The sequence below is a fragment of the Coregonus clupeaformis genome, chromosome 28, assembly GCF_020615455.1.
Source record: "Coregonus clupeaformis isolate EN_2021a chromosome 28, ASM2061545v1, whole genome shotgun sequence".
NCBI classification, from domain to species: domain Eukaryota; kingdom Metazoa; phylum Chordata; class Actinopteri; order Salmoniformes; family Salmonidae; genus Coregonus; species Coregonus clupeaformis.
Window position 1 is genome coordinate 35,739,500 of NC_059219.1, and position 17,695 is coordinate 35,757,194.

At 46.5% G+C, this 17,695-nt stretch overlaps 1 protein-coding gene across 3 annotated transcripts in view; it reads right to left on the bottom strand.

The window, feature by feature from the left end:
• LOC121543697 (ras association domain-containing protein 3) overlaps positions 1-17,695 on the bottom strand; it is a 74,798-nt gene that overhangs the window by 30,747 nt on the left and 26,356 nt on the right. The window contains exon 1 of one of the 3 annotated variants that reach the window (XM_041853828.1): positions 1,791-2,165. The exons of the other annotated variants lie outside the window; for them this stretch is intronic. Coding sequence (XP_041709762.1) covers positions 1,791-1,913 — 123 coding nt within the window. The 5' untranslated portion in view covers positions 1,914-2,165. Of the gene's footprint in view, positions 1-1,790; positions 2,166-17,695 lie in introns of those variants that run through there. 3 annotated transcript variants of the gene reach the window in all.

Below are 17,695 nucleotides of genomic sequence, written 5' to 3' on the forward strand. Positions count from 1 at the left end.
TCTCCTCCTACACAGCCACCATTTTAAATTGGAACCAATTTAGTATTAGTTATAGTACGTTTTTAGTAGAGCTGGGTTGGAGCCAGCAAGTGAGTCACACTTGCTGGCTCCAACCCAGCTCTACTAAAAACGTACTATAACTAATACTATACACACTCTTATACTAAATACCTACTATTATGATTAATGTACTATACATCAATATAACATGGCTCCACTACAGACCCATTAGAACCCTATCCTTCCGTATACAGAGAGAGAGGGGGCTGTGAGTTACTGAGTAGTCTACAGTATTTGCTAGCTACTCTGGAGACACAGAGACTAGCTGAGGAGGGTTATGAGGCCCTGTCACTCAGAAGCTGTGCCACCGCTGTGTGTGAGTGTGTCTATTGCAGCCGTTTCCCAGCAGCCCAGGCAGGGTCAGAGCCTTTCGAGCCTCCATTTCCCTTAGTGTCCATGGTGCTAAAGGGTAAACAGAAAGACTTGAGGCATGTTGAAGCTTTGACTTGTAAAGACACACACACACCACAATGAACAGGCACTCTTGGTTAAACATGGGCCAAGGCCAACACAGAATATAAATCACCACATGGCATAAACCATTGCTCAAGAGGAGACATTGCAATGGAATGACTTAGGAGAAGCAACTAACTACCCTAACTAGCCCCTCTGAGGTTTATCATTAACTGGTAGCCTAACTGTTGTTGTATGTTGGTGGTGGTGCTATCAGGAGGGAAAGGAAGGAGAGTTATCTAAGCCCATGAAACCTATTGAAAACCAGCAGCAGTGGCATAACCGATGGCACCATGAAGAAGTACAGTACATTTACAAGAATGCATTAAGTCATCCACACGGCGCTTGATGAATAGACCCCTAATCAGTAGGATTTGAGCTGCTGGTGGGTTAACTAGAGGAGCTATTATGAGAGACCCTCTGTGTGACATTTCACCCACAATAACACCATTGTGGGGGAAGACACAGCATTATGCTTACTGGACAAGTCCCTTCATGGCATAGTGTGTGTGAGTCTTGCATGGGCAACGCTGTCCGCAGCCTGGCATGGAATATGACTGTGTCAAGGTCATATGGAAATATGAGAGGTCAGGCTGAGCAGAATTTGCAAGCTCAACATACACGTGCGAGAACACACACACTCACCTCTGGTGAATGCAGTTGTGTGTGACAGGACAATAACTGTTACATTATATGCAGAGTCTTGAGTCTGAGACACAGACCAGTACTGATAAGCACAACGGACCTACTTATGAGTTCCAGACCCCATAGTCAGGATGCCATGGGCTTTAACCCAATCAGGGGCTCAAGGTCTCCTCTGGCATGCAAGTTTCCAATTAACCAACTCTTCCACAGTTTAAAATGCAACTATACACTTTAATTGTTTTCTATAGTTTAACATATAAAGTGAGAGGCCCATAAATGGCTATCCTATCAAAGTATGATCCCACGTGGCTCTGAAATATTTAGCTGCACGTGCCACTCAGATTATGGTTATAATTGCCCACCATCAGATTAGCTCCATTCAAATCTAAACCATACAGCCTGGCAAATCAATATGGATTAAGCCTAAACAAATAATTGATAGCCAACGTTAGCTCCTGAAATGTCTAGCCAGCCTGCCTGCCAACATTGGCTACGTTGAAAATACTGTAGAGTAGACTGCATGCGAAACTGGTAACTCGTTAACGTTAGCAATTTAACAACAGTTTTCTAACTTTATGTCAAAACACAGTAGCTACCAGATGAGACGTTGGCATAAATTAAAGTTCATGTACCTTGCACTGGGTTGGTTTCCCAGAAGGCTTCTTGAAGAACGAAGTTCTGGCGGTGAAAAAATACTCTTCGGAGTCCTCCTCTAAACTACTGTAGCCACTACTCATGGTGCTAGTCCACGTCATTTGATGAGAAAACTAATCTCTTCAAATTTGGCCGCATCAAAAAACTAATGGAAAACTAATAGCAGACCACAGCAGCAAAGCAACAACTTGAAAAGAAAGTTGGCTACACCTCCGCAAACTTGTTTTGTGAACCCCAAAAAGCCGAATACTTTCCAACGTTCGACCACACCAATCCTCCGTTCACTCCTCAACCAACAACTAAGAATTCCTCAAACTGTTGCAACCATCGAGCGGCTGGCTGCTCTGCCTGTCAGCCGCTCTGAAGACACGCCTACTATAACTCATTGAAAGTCCTTCTTTTTCTTCTTCTTCCTCCTCTTCTTCTTCAATGAGGTTTAACGGCGGATGGCATCCAATTTGTTGCCTTACCGCCACCTACTAGACTGGAGTACAACTCCCTTATCTTTTCATGAAAAATAAAATAAAACTAAGCAAATAAATATCCTACCATCTAACACTACACTCACAACTTCAAAACTACTACTAATAATTAACCCCACCCTTCTCCACTATTTAAATATACTCACTCCTACCTCATGCCCTCAACCTGAAATGATGGGACATCACCAATTAACACTCTCTGCAGCTGCCACCACAACCTCAATTTTCTTCGATTTGCATTCCATCCCTGCAGTACAATTAATAACCATTGCTATAAACGCTAAAAACCCAATCTTACTGAAACATATCACTTGCTTGCCTATCCCACTGTACTGGTATATACAGTGGGGAGAACAAGTATTTGATACACTGCCGATTTTGCAGGTTTTCCTACTTACAAAGCATGTAGAGGTCTGTCATTTTTATCATAGGTACACTTCAGCTGTGAGAGACAGAATCTAAAACAAAAATCCAGAAAATCACATTGTATGATTTTTAAGTAATGAATTTGCATTTTATTGCATGACATAAGTATTTGATACAGTGAGGGAAAAAAGTATTTGATCCCCTGCTGATTTTGTACGTTTGCCCACTGACAAAGACATGATCAGTCTATAATTTTAATGGTAGGTTTATTTGAACAGTGAGAGACAGAATAACAACAAAAAAATCCAGAAAAACGCATGTCAAAAATGTTATTAATTGATTTGCATTTTAATGAGGGAAATAAGTATTTGACCCCTCTGCAAAACATGACTTAGTACTTGGTGGCAAAACCCTTGTTGGCAATCACAGAGGTCAGACGTTTCTTGTAGTTGGCCACCAGGTTTGCACACATCTCAGGAGGGATTTTGTTCCACTTCTCTTTGCAGATCTTCTCCAAGTCATTAAGGTTTCGAGGCTGACGTTTGGCAACTCAAACCTTCAGCTCCCTCCACAGATTTTCTATGGGATTAAGGTCTGGAGACTGGCTAGGCCACTCCAGGACCTTAATGTGCTTCTTCTTGAGCCACTCCTTTGTTGCCTTGGCCGTGTGTTTTGGGTCATTGTCATGCTGCAATATCCATCCACGACCCATGTTCAATGCCCTGGCTGAGGGAAGGAGGTTCTCACCCAAGATTTGACGGTACATGTCCCCGTCCATCATCCCTTTGATGCGGTGAAGTTGTCCTGTCCCCTTAGCAGAAAAACACCCCCAAAGCATAATGTTTCCACCTCCATGTTTGACGGTGGGGATGGTGTTCTTGGGGTCATAGGCAGCATTCCTCCTCCTCCAAACACAGCGAGTTGAGTTGATGCTAAAGAGCTCGATTTTGGTCTCATCTGACCACAACACTTTCACCCAGTTCTCCTCTGAATCATTCAGATGTTCATTGGAAAACTTCAGACGGCCCTGTATATGTGCTTTCTTGAGCAGGGGGACCTTGCGGGCGCTGCAGGATTTCAGTCCTTCACGGCGTCGTGTGTTACCAATTGTTTTCATGGTGACTATGGTCCCAGCTGCCTTGAGATCATTGACAAGATCCTCCCGTGTAGTTCTGGGCTGATTCCTCACCGTTCTCATGATCATTGCAACTCCACGAAGTGAGATCTTGTATGGAGCCCCAGGCCGAGGGAGATTGACAGGTCTTTTGTGTTTCTTCCATTTGCGAATAATCGCACCAACTGTTGTCACCTTCTCACCAAGCTGCTTGGCGATGGTCTTGTAGCCCATTCCTGCCTTGTGTAGGTCTACAATCTTGTCCCTGACATCCTTGGAGAGCTCTTTGGTCTTGGCCATGGTGGAGAGTTTGGAATCTGATTGATTGATTGCTTCTGTGGACAGGTGTCTTTTATACAGGTAACAAAATGAGATTAGGAGCACTCCGTTTAAGAGTGTGCTCCTAATCTCAGTTTGTTACCTGTATAAAAGACACCTGGGAGCCAGAAATCTTTCTGATTGAGAGGGGGTCAAATACTTATTTCCCTCATTAAAATGCAAATCAATTTATAAAATTTTTGACATGCATTTTTCTGGATTTTGTTGTTGTTATTCTGTCTCTTACTGTTCAAATAAACCTACCATTAAAATTATAGACTGATCATTTCTTTGTCAGTGGGCAAATGTACAAAATCAGCAGGGGATCAAATACTTTTTTCCCTCACTGTACATCAGAAAAGCAGAACTTTTGGTACAGAAACCTTTGTTTGCATTTACATACGTTTCCTGTAGGTCTTGACCAGGTTTGCACACACTGCAGCAGGGATTTTGGCCCACTCCTCCATACAGACCTTCTCCAGATCCTTCAGGTTTCGGGGCTGTCGCTGGGCAATACGGACTTTCAGCTCACTCCAAAGATTTTCTATTGGGTTCAGGTCTGGAGACTGGCTAGGCCACTCCAGGACCTTGAGATGCTTCTTACGGAGCCACTCCTTAGTTGCCCTGGCTGTGTGTTTCGGGTCGTTGTCATGCTGGAAGAGCCAGCCACGACCCATCTTCAATGCTCTTACTGAGGGAAGGAGGTTGTTGGCCAAGATCTCGCGATACATGGCCCCATCCATCCTCCCCTCAATACGGTGCAGTCGTCCTGTCCCCTTTGCAGAAAAGCTTCCCCAAAGAATGATGTTTCCACCTCCATGCTTCACGGTTGGGATGGTGTTCTTGGGGTTGTACTCATCCTTCTTCTTCTTCCAAACACGGCGAGTGGAGTTTAGACCAAAAAGCTCTATTTTTGTCTCTTCAGACCACATGACCCCCGCCCCTTGACCCTTCTTCCTCTACTTTCTTCACTGCCTCCGCATATGACAACGTCTTCTCTACTCTTAACCTGGAAACCTCAACCTGCTTCTCTCGCACTGGACATGTCTGATCCCCAGCTCCAAGGCCATCCGTACAATTAGCACATACCACCACTTTCCCCAGTGCTTCACACTCCTTAATCTCATGCCCTTCTGCACACTTCTCACACCTTGGAATCTCCCTCCTACATACTGCTGCCACATGCCCATAAATTTGACACCTGTAACATGGTAATGTACTCGGCACATAAGCTCGCACAGGATAACTTATATATCCTAACTTCACTTTATCCGACAAAGACTCAACTTCAAAACTCAAAAGACCTTCCCTCTTCTTCTTCTTCTTCTTCTTCTTCTTCTTCTTCTTCTTCTTCTTCTTCTTCTTCTTCTTCTTCTATGAGTTTTAACGGTGGTTGGCATCCAATATGTTGCATTAACGCCACCTACTAGACTGTAGTACAACTCCCTTATATTTTGCTTGAAAAATACAATAAAATAAATACCCTACCATCTAACACTACACTCACAAAATAATTAAATAAACAAAAAACAAAAATAAACAATTAACACCACCCTACTCCATTATTTAAATCTATGTATTCCTACCTCATGCCCTCAACCTGAAAGGATGAGACATCACCACTTAACACACCCTGTAACTCTTCTGATGTTAAGTCTCGCACACCCAAATACAGTACCTCTCTGCAGCTGCCACCACAACCTCAATTTTCTTCGATTTACGTTCCATCCCTGCAGTACAATTAATAACCATTGCTATAAATGCTAAAAATACAATCTTACTGAAACACACACTACCGGTCAAAAGTTTTAGAACATCTACTCATTCAAGGGTTTTTCTTTATTTTTACTATTTTCTACATTGTAGAATAATAGTGAAGACATCAAAACTATGAAATAACACATATGGAATCATGTAGTAACCAAAAAAGTGTTAAACAAATTAAAATATATTTTATATTTCAGATTCTTCAAATAGCCACCCTTTGCCTTGATGACAGCTTTACACACTCTTGGCATTCTCTCAACCAGCTTCATGAGGTAGTCACCTGGAATGCATTTCAATTAACAGTTGTGGCTTCTTAAAAGGTCATTTGTGGAATTTCTTTCCTTCTTAATGCGTATGAGCCAATCAGTTGTGTTGTGACAAGGTAGGGGGGTAAACAGAAGATAGCCCTATTTGGTAAAAGACCAAGTACATATTATGGCAAGAACAGCTCAAATAAGCAAAGAGAAATGACAGTCCATCATTACTTTAAGACATGAAGGTCAGTCAATACGGAAAATGTCAAGAACTTTGAAAGTTTCTTCAAGTGCAGTCGCAAAAACCATCAAGCGCTATGATGAAACTGGCTCTCATGAGGATTGTCACAGGAATGGAAGACCCAGAGATCCCTCTGCTGCAGAGGATAAGTTCATTAGAGTTACCAGCCTCAGAAATTGCAGCCCAAATAAATGCTTCACAGAGTTCAAGTAACAGACACATCTCAACATCAACTGTTCAGAGGAGACTGTGTGAATCAGGCCTTCATGGTCGAATTGCTGCAAAGAAACCACTACTAAAGGACACCAATAATAAGAAGAGACTTGCTTGGACCAAGAAACATGAGCAACGGACATTAGACCGGTGGAAATTTGTCCTTTGGTCTGGAGTCCAAATTTGAGATTTTTGGTTCCAACCGCCGTGTCTTTGTGAGACGCGGTGTGGGTGAACGGATGATCTCCGCATGTGTATTTCCCACCGTAAAGCATTGTGGAGGAGGTGTTACGGTGTGGGGGTACTTTGCTGGTGACACTGTCTGTTATTTATTTAGAATTCAAGGCACACTTAACCAGCATGGCTACCACAGCATTCTGCAGCGTACACCATTCCGTCTGGTTTGCGCTTACTGGGACTATCATTTGTTTTTCAACAGGACAATGACCCAACACACCTCCATGCTGTGTAAGGGCTATTTTACCAAGAAGGAGAGTGATGGACTGCTGCATCAGATGACCTGGCCTCCACAATCCCCCGACCTCAACCCAATTGAGATGGTTTGGGATGAGTCGGACTGCAGAGTGAAGGAAAAGCAGCCAACAAGTGCCCAGCATATCCTTCAAGACTGTTGGAAAAGCATTCCGGGTGAAGCTGGTTGAGAGAATGCTAAGAGTGTGCAAATCTGTCATCAAGGCAAAGGGTGGCTATTTGAAGAATCTCTAATATAAAATATATTTTGATTTGTTTAACACTTTTTTGGTTACTACATGATTCCATATGTGTTATTTCATAGTTTTGATGTCTTCACTATTATTCTACAATGTAGAAAATAGTAAAAATAAAGAAAAACCCTTGAATGAGTAGGTGTTCTAAAACTTTTGACCGGTAGTGTATATCACTTGTTGGCCTATCCCTCTGTACTGGTACATATCTACTACTCTCACCACTCCTCCCCCTTGACCCATCTTCCTCTACTTTCTTCACTGCCTCAGCATATGACAACTTCTTCACTACTCTTACCCTGGAAACCTCAACCTGCCTCTCTAGCACGGGACATTTCTGATCCCCAGCCCCATGGGCACCCCTACAATTAGCACATACCACTACTTTTCCCAATGCTACACATTCCTTTGTCTCATGCCCTTCTGCACACTTCTCACACCTTGGAACCTCCCTCCTACACACTACTGCCACATGCCCATAAGTTTGACACCTGTAACATCTTAATGTATTCGGCACATAAGCTTATACAGGATAACTTATATATCCTAACTTCACTTTGTCGGGCAAAGACTCAACTTCAAAACTCAAAAGAACGGACAATGACTCTTCTGTTTCCCCACTCTCGCCACCCTGTTTGCGTCGCAAACAACGAGCATCATGAACACCGGGAATCTTCCCCTTCAGTTGGTCAACTTTTACATTTACTGCTAGCCCAGTAATCACTCCTTTCAATGGTGCCCTTTTCTTGAGAGCGAAACAATTCACATTTCTTGCCCCCATTTGTTTAACTCCGAGCGCCTTCTCCCTCTGACCAACAGAAACACAAACAATTATCACTAGACCACTTCTGGTTACCCTCACCGATTCCACTATACCCAATGCTTTTTTCACCCACCCTGAAACCACAAATGGATCAGCCAAAAGGCAAGGGTCCACTTTTTCCAAAAACTTCACTCCTACTGTCACAGACTCATCTTTATCCTGACCCTCGGTGCAAGCCTCAGGCGAGTACTTCACCACACCTACCACCTCCGATACTTCACCCTCATTCACTTCCATTCTCCTTCTGTCTTCAGCTCACTCTACTTAAATTTTCTACCATTCTTCTTTAACAAACCTTCTCCCTTTTTTCCGCCATTTTTAACCGACTCAAGCTCACAATCTTCCTCCCTCTCTCTCTTAGACCTCCTCTGCCTCTCTTTTCCCCTCCATTCCTCCTTTGTAATCCAAGTATATGTCTCCTTATGATAATACTGCACTTCTCCTAACATACATTTTGTTCTTGCTTTCTCAAGGGATGCCATTTACGAGGCTCTCCAACCAAATCTTTGTCTAACGTTACTTCCAACATACTCCTGGTTTGCACCAATGGACTCTGGCATCCCTACGTTTCTCGAGATGTTTTCCCCTTTTGCCTTCTTCTTCTTCTTCTTCTTCTTCTTCTTCTTCTTCTGTGGATTTTATATGGCAGTTGGCAACCAACTTTAAGCTGCATTACCACCACCAACTGGACTGGAGTGTGGACCAGAGTCAGAGACGGTCTAAATCCTACACAATAATCTCGTCTCCCTAAGGAAACGAAATACATAATTAAATACTACATCCCCTGAAGATTTCCCCAGCAGTTCACTTAATCCTGGCTTTTCAACCCCATTACTCCTCAAATCTAATAACAATCGCTCCCTTTCTCTCACATATTTCTGGCACTGAAATAGAACATGTTCCACTGTCTCCATCTCCTCCTGACAATGATCACACCTCCCAGTCAGATGTTTCCCCACCAATTTCAATGTACTATTTAGCCTTGTGTGTCCCAGTCTCAGCCTTGTGACTACACTTTCCTCCCTTCTCTCTCGGCCCAAGGACCTCCCTGCCCCCACCTTTTCCTGGATCTTATACAGGTGTCTTCCCTTACTCTCTGTTCCACAACTGTTGCCACTTATTTTTAACCACTGTTCTTATTAATCCCTTGGCTTTTGCTTTACTGATTGACAATTCCATCTCAACTTTAGGATGTTTAAGAGCCTGCTTGGCAATAATATCCACTTCCTCATTCCCCTCTACTCACACATGAGCTGGTACCCAGAGGAACATAACAAATATCCCCATCTGTTTCACCCTATACAAACACTGCAAAAACTCATACAATACATCCTGTCTGCTCTGAGACACACATTAATTTAAGCTCATCAGTGCTGCACAGGAGTCAGAGCAGATGACTACCCTGTCTGGCCTCACGTCCTCCACCCACTGCAGCCAATAGTATGGCCAACAACTCCATTGTGTAAACAGATAAATTATCCGTTGCTCTTTTCATCACTGCCACCTTAAACTCAGGAACACTAAAAGCTGCTACTGTCCTCCCTGTTTTAGGGTCCTTAGATCCATCTGTGAATATATTCAAGAAAGCATAGTATTGTGTTCTTAAATGTTCACTTACAACTGAATCTACTCCTTCCTCAACATATTTTACCCTCTCAAGCAACCCTAGATATATCACTGGTTGATTGAAAGTTGTTTATCCAATCACCTTTGACTTTATTTTTTTTATTCTTCGTGTGGTTTTCCGGCAGACTAGACGCTGTGTTGCGTATTGCTGCGTTTCGCAGGTCGGACTGTGATTGTCCGTGATTGTGCGGATTGCACATTTTGGTCGCCCCCCCAAAAAAGGGAAAAGAGGAATGGGACAAACTTAAATTGCACCACCATCTAACCATGCACCTATATACTATCCCCTAAAACCAAACACCCCATCCCACTACTTTGGCTCTAAACGATCCTACACCAGGCTGTCGGCCTGATGGATGGAACCCCTTCTCTCAAAACTTCCTGTAGATCTTCTGCACTAAAATCTCTCACACACAAATATTTATCTGCTACTGCAACTACCACATCTATCTTCAGTGATGTCCGCTCCATCGGTGCAGTGCAGTTGATCACCATAGCTATAAACGCAAGAAATCCAACCTTACTAAAACTCATCCTCTTCAGGCCTGCTCACAGGGGGGCTCCCAGTCGACTCACTCACCCTTGGGCTATCCTCTACTCTCTTCACTGCCTCAGCATAGGAAACTTTCTGCCCCACTTGAACTCTGGCAATCTCAACCTGTCTCTCTTTCACAGGGCACTTCGTATCCCCACAGTTGACACACTGTGCTTTCTCTATCCCAACTGTACACTCCCTCTGACTATGCCCTCCTGTACATTTCTCACATCGTGGGATCTCCCTTCTAGACACTGCTGCAACGTGTCCGAATCCTTGGCACCTAAAGCACCGTAGCGGGTTCGGAAAACATAGGCCCTCACAGAATAGCAAATATAACCTAACCTGACCTTATCAGGTAGAAACTCTGGGTCAAAGCTCAACAAGACAGACCGGGTATTCTCAATCTCACCGTTGCCACCAGGTCTACATTTCACCAAATGGCGGGAGTCACAAACACTAGGAATCTTCATTTTCATTTGATCCACCTCTACATTCAACGCTACCCCACTGATCACCCCTTTTGCTGCGCCCTGCTCCGGAGAGAAAAGCACACCACAGGTTGAGCCCCGAGCCGCGTGACTCGAAGCGCCCGCTTCCTCTGGGAGGCGGATACATAATAAATCCAAACAATTCCTTTTCTTGAAACATTCACAGATGTAACCATTCCCAGTTTGTCCTTTACCCAGCTTGACGCAACGTATGGGTCGGCCAAAAAGCAGGAATCCACCCTTTCCAGAAATCTCACTCCTACAGGTCCAAAATCATCTCTGGTAGGATTCTCAGGGCAAACATTGAAAGACTACCACATATGCCACCACAGGTAGGCCCACTACATCCTGGACTGGCTCAACTTCAGAGCGCTCACCACTGCCGACTGACTCCATTTTAAGATCCTCAAGGTTCTCAAGAGAGCATGAAGACCTATAAGTGAGATTACTTGGATTGTAATCAGGAGACGTAGGTATGTACAGTATGTACTCCTCAAACAATGGTGTATACACAGGAGACAAAGCTTTGATCTTAGCAGCGCCATTCTTACGCTTTCGCGTCATCGCATCTCCTTCGCCTCTTCCCAACTTCCACCTTCCACTGGCTTCTCCGTGGTCCACATTTGACTTCTTGCATACATTAGAATAAGTAGAGATAAATCATTACATTCACACCAATGTAGTGAAAGCCATAGTTTTCTTTCTTTCTTTCTTTCTTTCTTTCTTTCTTTCTTTCTTTCTTTCTTTCTTTCTTTCTTTCTTTCTTTCTTGCTTCTCTCCTCCTGCCTCTCATACTTTTCTTTCCTTAGTCAGTGTGGCACTTAATGACATACTGTAGGACTACATGATCAGCACTTCCACTCATCATCAAATAATCCATATGAATCCTTAAATGCACACATCCGAAAGAGACAACATAACATCTGCTTGCCACTTACCTCAATGAACATGCAGCACAGCGAAGCTAGCTTTCTTATTTTCCTACCGTGCAACATGCTGCTTTACCAGAGCTCCAGAACCAACTAAACTAAAAATACAGATCAAAGGCATTTCATACTTTAGACTGACATACGCCCAGATGAATGGGTGGAACAGCAGGCGTCCGTTCGGACCAACCTTTTAAAATTTCCAGTGGCCCTTGATGGTGGTAGTGTGTGTGTGTGTGTGTGTGTGTGTGTGTGTGTGTGTGTCTAAGCGTGTGTCGTGTACATGCAAACAACCCCTGCCTATCTATCACAACCACATACAGTGGGAAGTATTTGATACACTGCCAATTTTGCAGGTTTTCCTACTTACAAAGCATGTAGAGGTCTGTAACTGTGACACTCTGGCTCCATGGACTTTGATATTTGAGCCAGGGTTGTTCATTGTCATTGGTTTGGGTGTATTTCATTTGGTGGTGTTGGGGATGGGTGAGTTTCATTTTGTTTGTGTCTAGTGGTGATTGGTCTATGACTCCCAATCGGAGGTAACGAGTGTCAGCTGTCGGCTCGTTATCTCTGATTGGGAGCCATATATATTCTGTGTGTTTTCTCCTTTGTTTTGTGGGTTATTGTTCCTGTGTTGTATGTTCTGTCGGTGTCACAGAGGACTTCACGTATCGTCATTTGTTGTTTTTTCGTGGTTGCTTTAATTTAATAAAGTCATCATGTTCACTCCACGCGCTGCGTATTGGTCCGCTCCTTCAGACGATCGTGACAGAATAACCCACCAAAAAAGGACCAAGCAGCGCGTCCAGGAGCAAAGGGTCTGGACATGGGAGGAACTGTTGGACGGTAAAGGGTCCTGGACGTGGGAAGAAATCCTGGACGGCATGGATCGCCGTCCATGGAGCGAAACAGAGGAGAGGCGACGGAGAGAGGAGCAACGGCGTCGGCAGAGCCAACGTCGGAAGGACGAGAGGCAACCCCAAGAAATTTTTTGGGGGGCACATGGCTTGGGCGACGGAGCAGCAGGAGGCTGCCACAAGGCAGAGTCAGAGGGCTGCCAGGTTAAGGGGGCTGACGGAGGCAGAGAAGGGACGGATTCAGTGGGCTACCAGGTCAAGGGGGCTACTGGGTAAAGCAGGGAAGGAAGGTGTTGAGGCACGGCGTGAGGTACTGGGGTGTGTAACCAGTTCGGTCCGGCCCGTTCCTAGTCCCGAGGTGCAGCCAGTAGTGTGTGTTCCCGTACGGTACGGCCTGTTCCGGTCCCTCGCACTAAGTGTAAGGTGCGCGTCGCCAGCCCGGTTCGGCCTGTTCCTGCCATACGCACCAAGTATGCGGTGCGCGTCGCCAGCTCAGCCCGGCCTGTTCCTACTCCACGCACCAGGGATACGGTGCGCTTCGCCAGCCCAGCCCGGCCTGTTCCTACTCCACGCACCAGGGATACGGTGCGCTCGCCAGCCCAGCCCGGCCTGTTCCTACTCCACGCACCAGGGATACGGTGCGCTTCGCCAGCCCGGCCCGGCCTGTTCCGGCCACTCGCACCAGGGATACGGTGCGCGTCGCCAGCCCCGCCCGGCTTGTTCCTGCTCTCCGCACTAGGCGTGAGGTGAGTCCCCAGGGTCCAGCATGCCCTGTTCCGGCTCCCCGCACTAGGCGTTATGGGAGTCCCCAGGGTCCAGCATGCCCTGTTCCGACTCCCCGCACTAGCCCTGAGATGCGTGTCCTCAGCCCGGTACCTCCAGTTCCGGCACCACGCATCAGGCCTACGGTGCGTCCCCAGGGCCAAGCATGCCCTGTTGCTGCTTCCCGCACTAGCCCTGAGATGCGTGTCCTCAGCCCGGTACCTCCAGTTCCGGCACCACGCATCAGGCCTACGGTGCGTCCCCAGGGTCCAGCATGCCCTGTTGCTTCTCCCCGCACTAGCCCTGAGATGCGTGTCCTCAGCCCGGTACCTCCTGTTCCGGCACCACGCACCAGGCCTACGATGCGCCTCAGACGGCCAGAGTCTGCCGTCTGCCCAACGGGGCCTGAACTGCCCGTCTGCCCAAAGCCTGCAAAGCCGCCCGTCTGCCATGAGCCATCAGAGCCGTCCGCCAGACCGGAGCCGCTAGAGCCTTCCGCCAGACAGGATCAGCCAGAGCCTTCCGCCAGACAGGATCAGCCAGAGCCTTCTGCCAGACAGGATCAGCCAGAGCCTTCTGCCAGACAGGATCAGCCAGAGCCTTCTGCCAGACAGGATCAGCCAGAGCCTTCCGCCAGACAGGATCAGCCAGATCCGTCGGTCGGCCATGAGCAGCCAGATCCGTCAGCCGGCCATGAGCAGCCAGATCCGTCAGCCAGCCATGAGCAGCCAGATCCGTCAGCCAGCCACGAGCAGCCAGATCCGTTAGCCAGCCATGAGCAGCCAGATCCGTTAGCCAGCCACGAGCAGCCAGTTCCGTCAGCCAGCCATGAGCCGTCCAGCCAGGATCCGCCAGAGCCGTCCAGCCAGGATCCGCCAGAGCCGTCCAGCCGGGATCCGCCAGAGCCGTCCAACCGGGATCCGTCAGAGCCGTCCAGCCAGGATCCGCCAGCCAGCCAGGATCCGCCAGAGCCAGCCAGCCAGGATCCGCCATTTAGTCAGGTGCTGCCCCTTAGCTCGGTGTTGCTCCTTATCCTGTTGCTGTCCCTTATCCTGGTGCTGTCCCTTAGCCTGGTACTGCCCCTTAGTCCGGTACTGCCCCTTAGTCCGGTACTGCCCGTAGTCCGGTGCTGCCCCCTTAGTCCGGTGCTGCCCCTTAGCCCGGTGCTGCCCCTTGTCCCGGTGCTGCCCCTTATCCCGGTGCTGCCCCTTATCCCGGTGCTGCCCCTTAGGCCGATGCTGCCCCTTAGTCCGGTGTTGCCCCTTAGTCCAGGTGGGGTTAGTTGGAGGGTGGTCATTGGGAGGAGGCTACCGAAGCAGGTTGTGACTGTGGTGGGGTGGGGATCACGACCGGGGCCAGAGCCGCCACCGTGGACAGATGCCCACCCAGACCCTCCCCTAGTCCTGATATTGGTGCGCCCGGAGTTCGCACCTTTAGGGGGGGGTACTGTGACACTCTGGCTCCATGGACTTTGATATTTGAGCCAGGGTTGTTCATTGTCATTGGTTTGGGTGTATTTCATTTGGTGGTGTTGGGGATGGGTGAGTTTCATTTTGTTTGTGTCTAGTGGTGATTGGTCTATGACTCCCAATCGGAGGTAACGAGTGTCAGCTGTCGGCTCGTTATCTCTGATTGGGAGCCATATATATTCTGTGTGTTTTCTCCTTTGTTTTGTGGGTTATTGTTCCTGTTCCAGTGTTGTATGTTCTGTCGGTGTCACAGAGGACTTCACGTATCGTCATTTGTTGTTTTTTCGTGGTTGCTTTAATTTAATAAAGTCATCATGTTCACTCCACGCGCTGCGTATTGGTCCGCTCCTTCAGACGATCGTGACAGTAACTTTTATCATAGGTACACTTCAACTGTGAGAGACGGAATCTAAAACAAAAATCCAGAAAATCACATTGTATGATTTTTAAGTAATTAATTTGCATTTTATTGCATGACATAAGTATTTGATCACCTACCAACCCGTAACAATTCCGGCTCTCACAGACCTGTTAGTTTTTCTTTAAGAAGCCCTCCTGTTCTCCACTCATTACCTGTATTAACTGCACCTGTTTGAATTCGTTACCTGTATAAAAGACACCTGTCCACACACTCAATCAAACAGACTCCAACCTCTCCACAATGGCCAAGACCAGAGAGCTGTGTAAGGACATCAGGGATAAAATTGTAGACCTGCACAAGGCTGGGATGGGCTACAGGACAATAGGCAAGCAGCTTGGTGAGAAGGCAACAACTGTTGGCGCAATTATTAGAAAATGGAAGAAGTTCAAGATGACGGTCAATTACCCTCGGTCTGGGGCTCCATGCAAGATCTCACCTCGTGGGGCATCAATGATCATGAGGAAGGTGAGGGATCAGCCCAGAACTACATGGCAGGAACTGGTCAATGACCTGAAGAGAGCTGGGACCACAGTCTCAAAGAAAACCATTAGTAACACACTACGCCGTCATGGATTAAAATCCTGCAGCGCACGCAAGGTCCCCCTGCTCAAGCCAGCGCATGTCCAGGCCCGTCTGAAGTTTGCCAATGACCATCTGGATGATCCAGAGGAGGAATGGGAGAAGGTCATGTGGTCTGAAGAGACAAAAATAGAGCTTTTTGGTCTAAACTCCACTCGCCGTGTTTGGAGGAAGAAGAAGGATGAGTACAACCCCAAGAACACCATCCCAACCGTGAAGCATGGAGGTGGAAACATCATTCTTTGGGGAAGCTTTTCTGCAAAGGGGACAGGACGACTGCACCGTATTGAGGGGAGGATGGATGGGGCCATGTATCGCGAGATCTTGGCCAACAACCTCCTTCCCTCAGTAAGAGCATTGAAGATGGGTCGTGGCTGGCTCTTCCAGCATGACAACGACCCGAAACACACAGCCAGGGCAACTAAGGAGTGGCTCCGTAAGAAGCATCTCAAGGTCCTGGAGTGGCCTAGCCAGTCTCCAGACCTGAACCCAATAGAAAATCTTTGGAGGGAGCTGAAAGTCCGTATTGCCCAGCGACAGCCCCGAAACCTGAAGGATCTGGAGAAGGTCTGTATGGAGGAGTGGGCCAAAATCCCTGCTGCAGTGTGTGCAAACCTGGTCAAGACCTACAGGAAACGTATGATCTCTGTAATTGCAAACAAAGGTTTCTGTACCAAATATTAACTTCTGCTTTTCTGATGTATCAAATACTTATGTCATGCAATAAAATGCAAATTAATTACTTAAAATCATACAATGTGATTTTCTGGATTTTTGTCTCTCACAGTTGAAGTGTACCTATGATAAAAATTACAGACCTGTACATGCTTTGTAAGTAGGAAAACCTGCAAAATCGGCAGTGTATTCTCCCCACTGTATAACCTATATATCAAATCAGAATGTCACAACCAATTTCTTTTTTTGTCTTGCCCCTTTCTAAACTCTGCATAGGCCTATGTGAGCCACCCTCACACGGCTCAAGGTGCTTGGACGGGATTCTGTAGCCAGGGGTGACATGACATCATCAGTAACCAGGAAATAGGATGCGAGACCCCTACGTGAGAACTCCAGTTCAACTGCATTCTCACCTTTCAATCCAAACTGGTCAAGGCATTGGTTATAGTGACCTGGGGTCCATCTCTGGTCCATCTCTACCATATGAGGAAAGACTGGGTTATGTAAACATTTGGCCTGGACGAGGAAAAGCTGAATAAAAAACACCCAAATTAAAGCTTTGTTCCATCTGGAGGCCCTCAGTTAGACATGAGGCTGGGTTGGGTTCTAGCCAGGGTACTGACTCTCATTCACTGGTGTGGGTTGGCATTCTCTCCTACTGGCGCTGATCACAGCGAGTCAATAAAGTTATTTGAATGGAATTGAATGTCACGTTCGTTCATCGACGGGTCAGACCAAGGCGCAGCGTGATATGCATACATGTTTATTATACCGAATAAACACAACGACGACAAAACAACAAACTAAACGAAACGTGAAGTCCAAGGTACACAAACAACATACCTCACACGGAACAAGATCCCACCACCCACTAATGCCAATAGGCTGCCTAAGTATGGTCCCCAATCAGAGACAACGAGCGACAGCTGCCTCTGATTGGGAACCACACCGGCCAACATAGAAATACACATACTAGAATATCAACATAGATATACACCAACATAGAACATACACACCCTGACTCAACATATACGAGTCCCCTGAGTCAGGGCGTGACATTTAATCATTTCAGCAGCAGCTTCCCATGCTGTTGTTCTGACAACCACCCATGCAGTGTCACATAATCTGTTGTATAAGTATCAATAAACATTCTGAAAACACATTTGGTGTTTGACTGTGGGGAGGCTAGCTGGCTCCTGGGTTTATTTGGTCATAAATGTGTAATATGGTTTAATT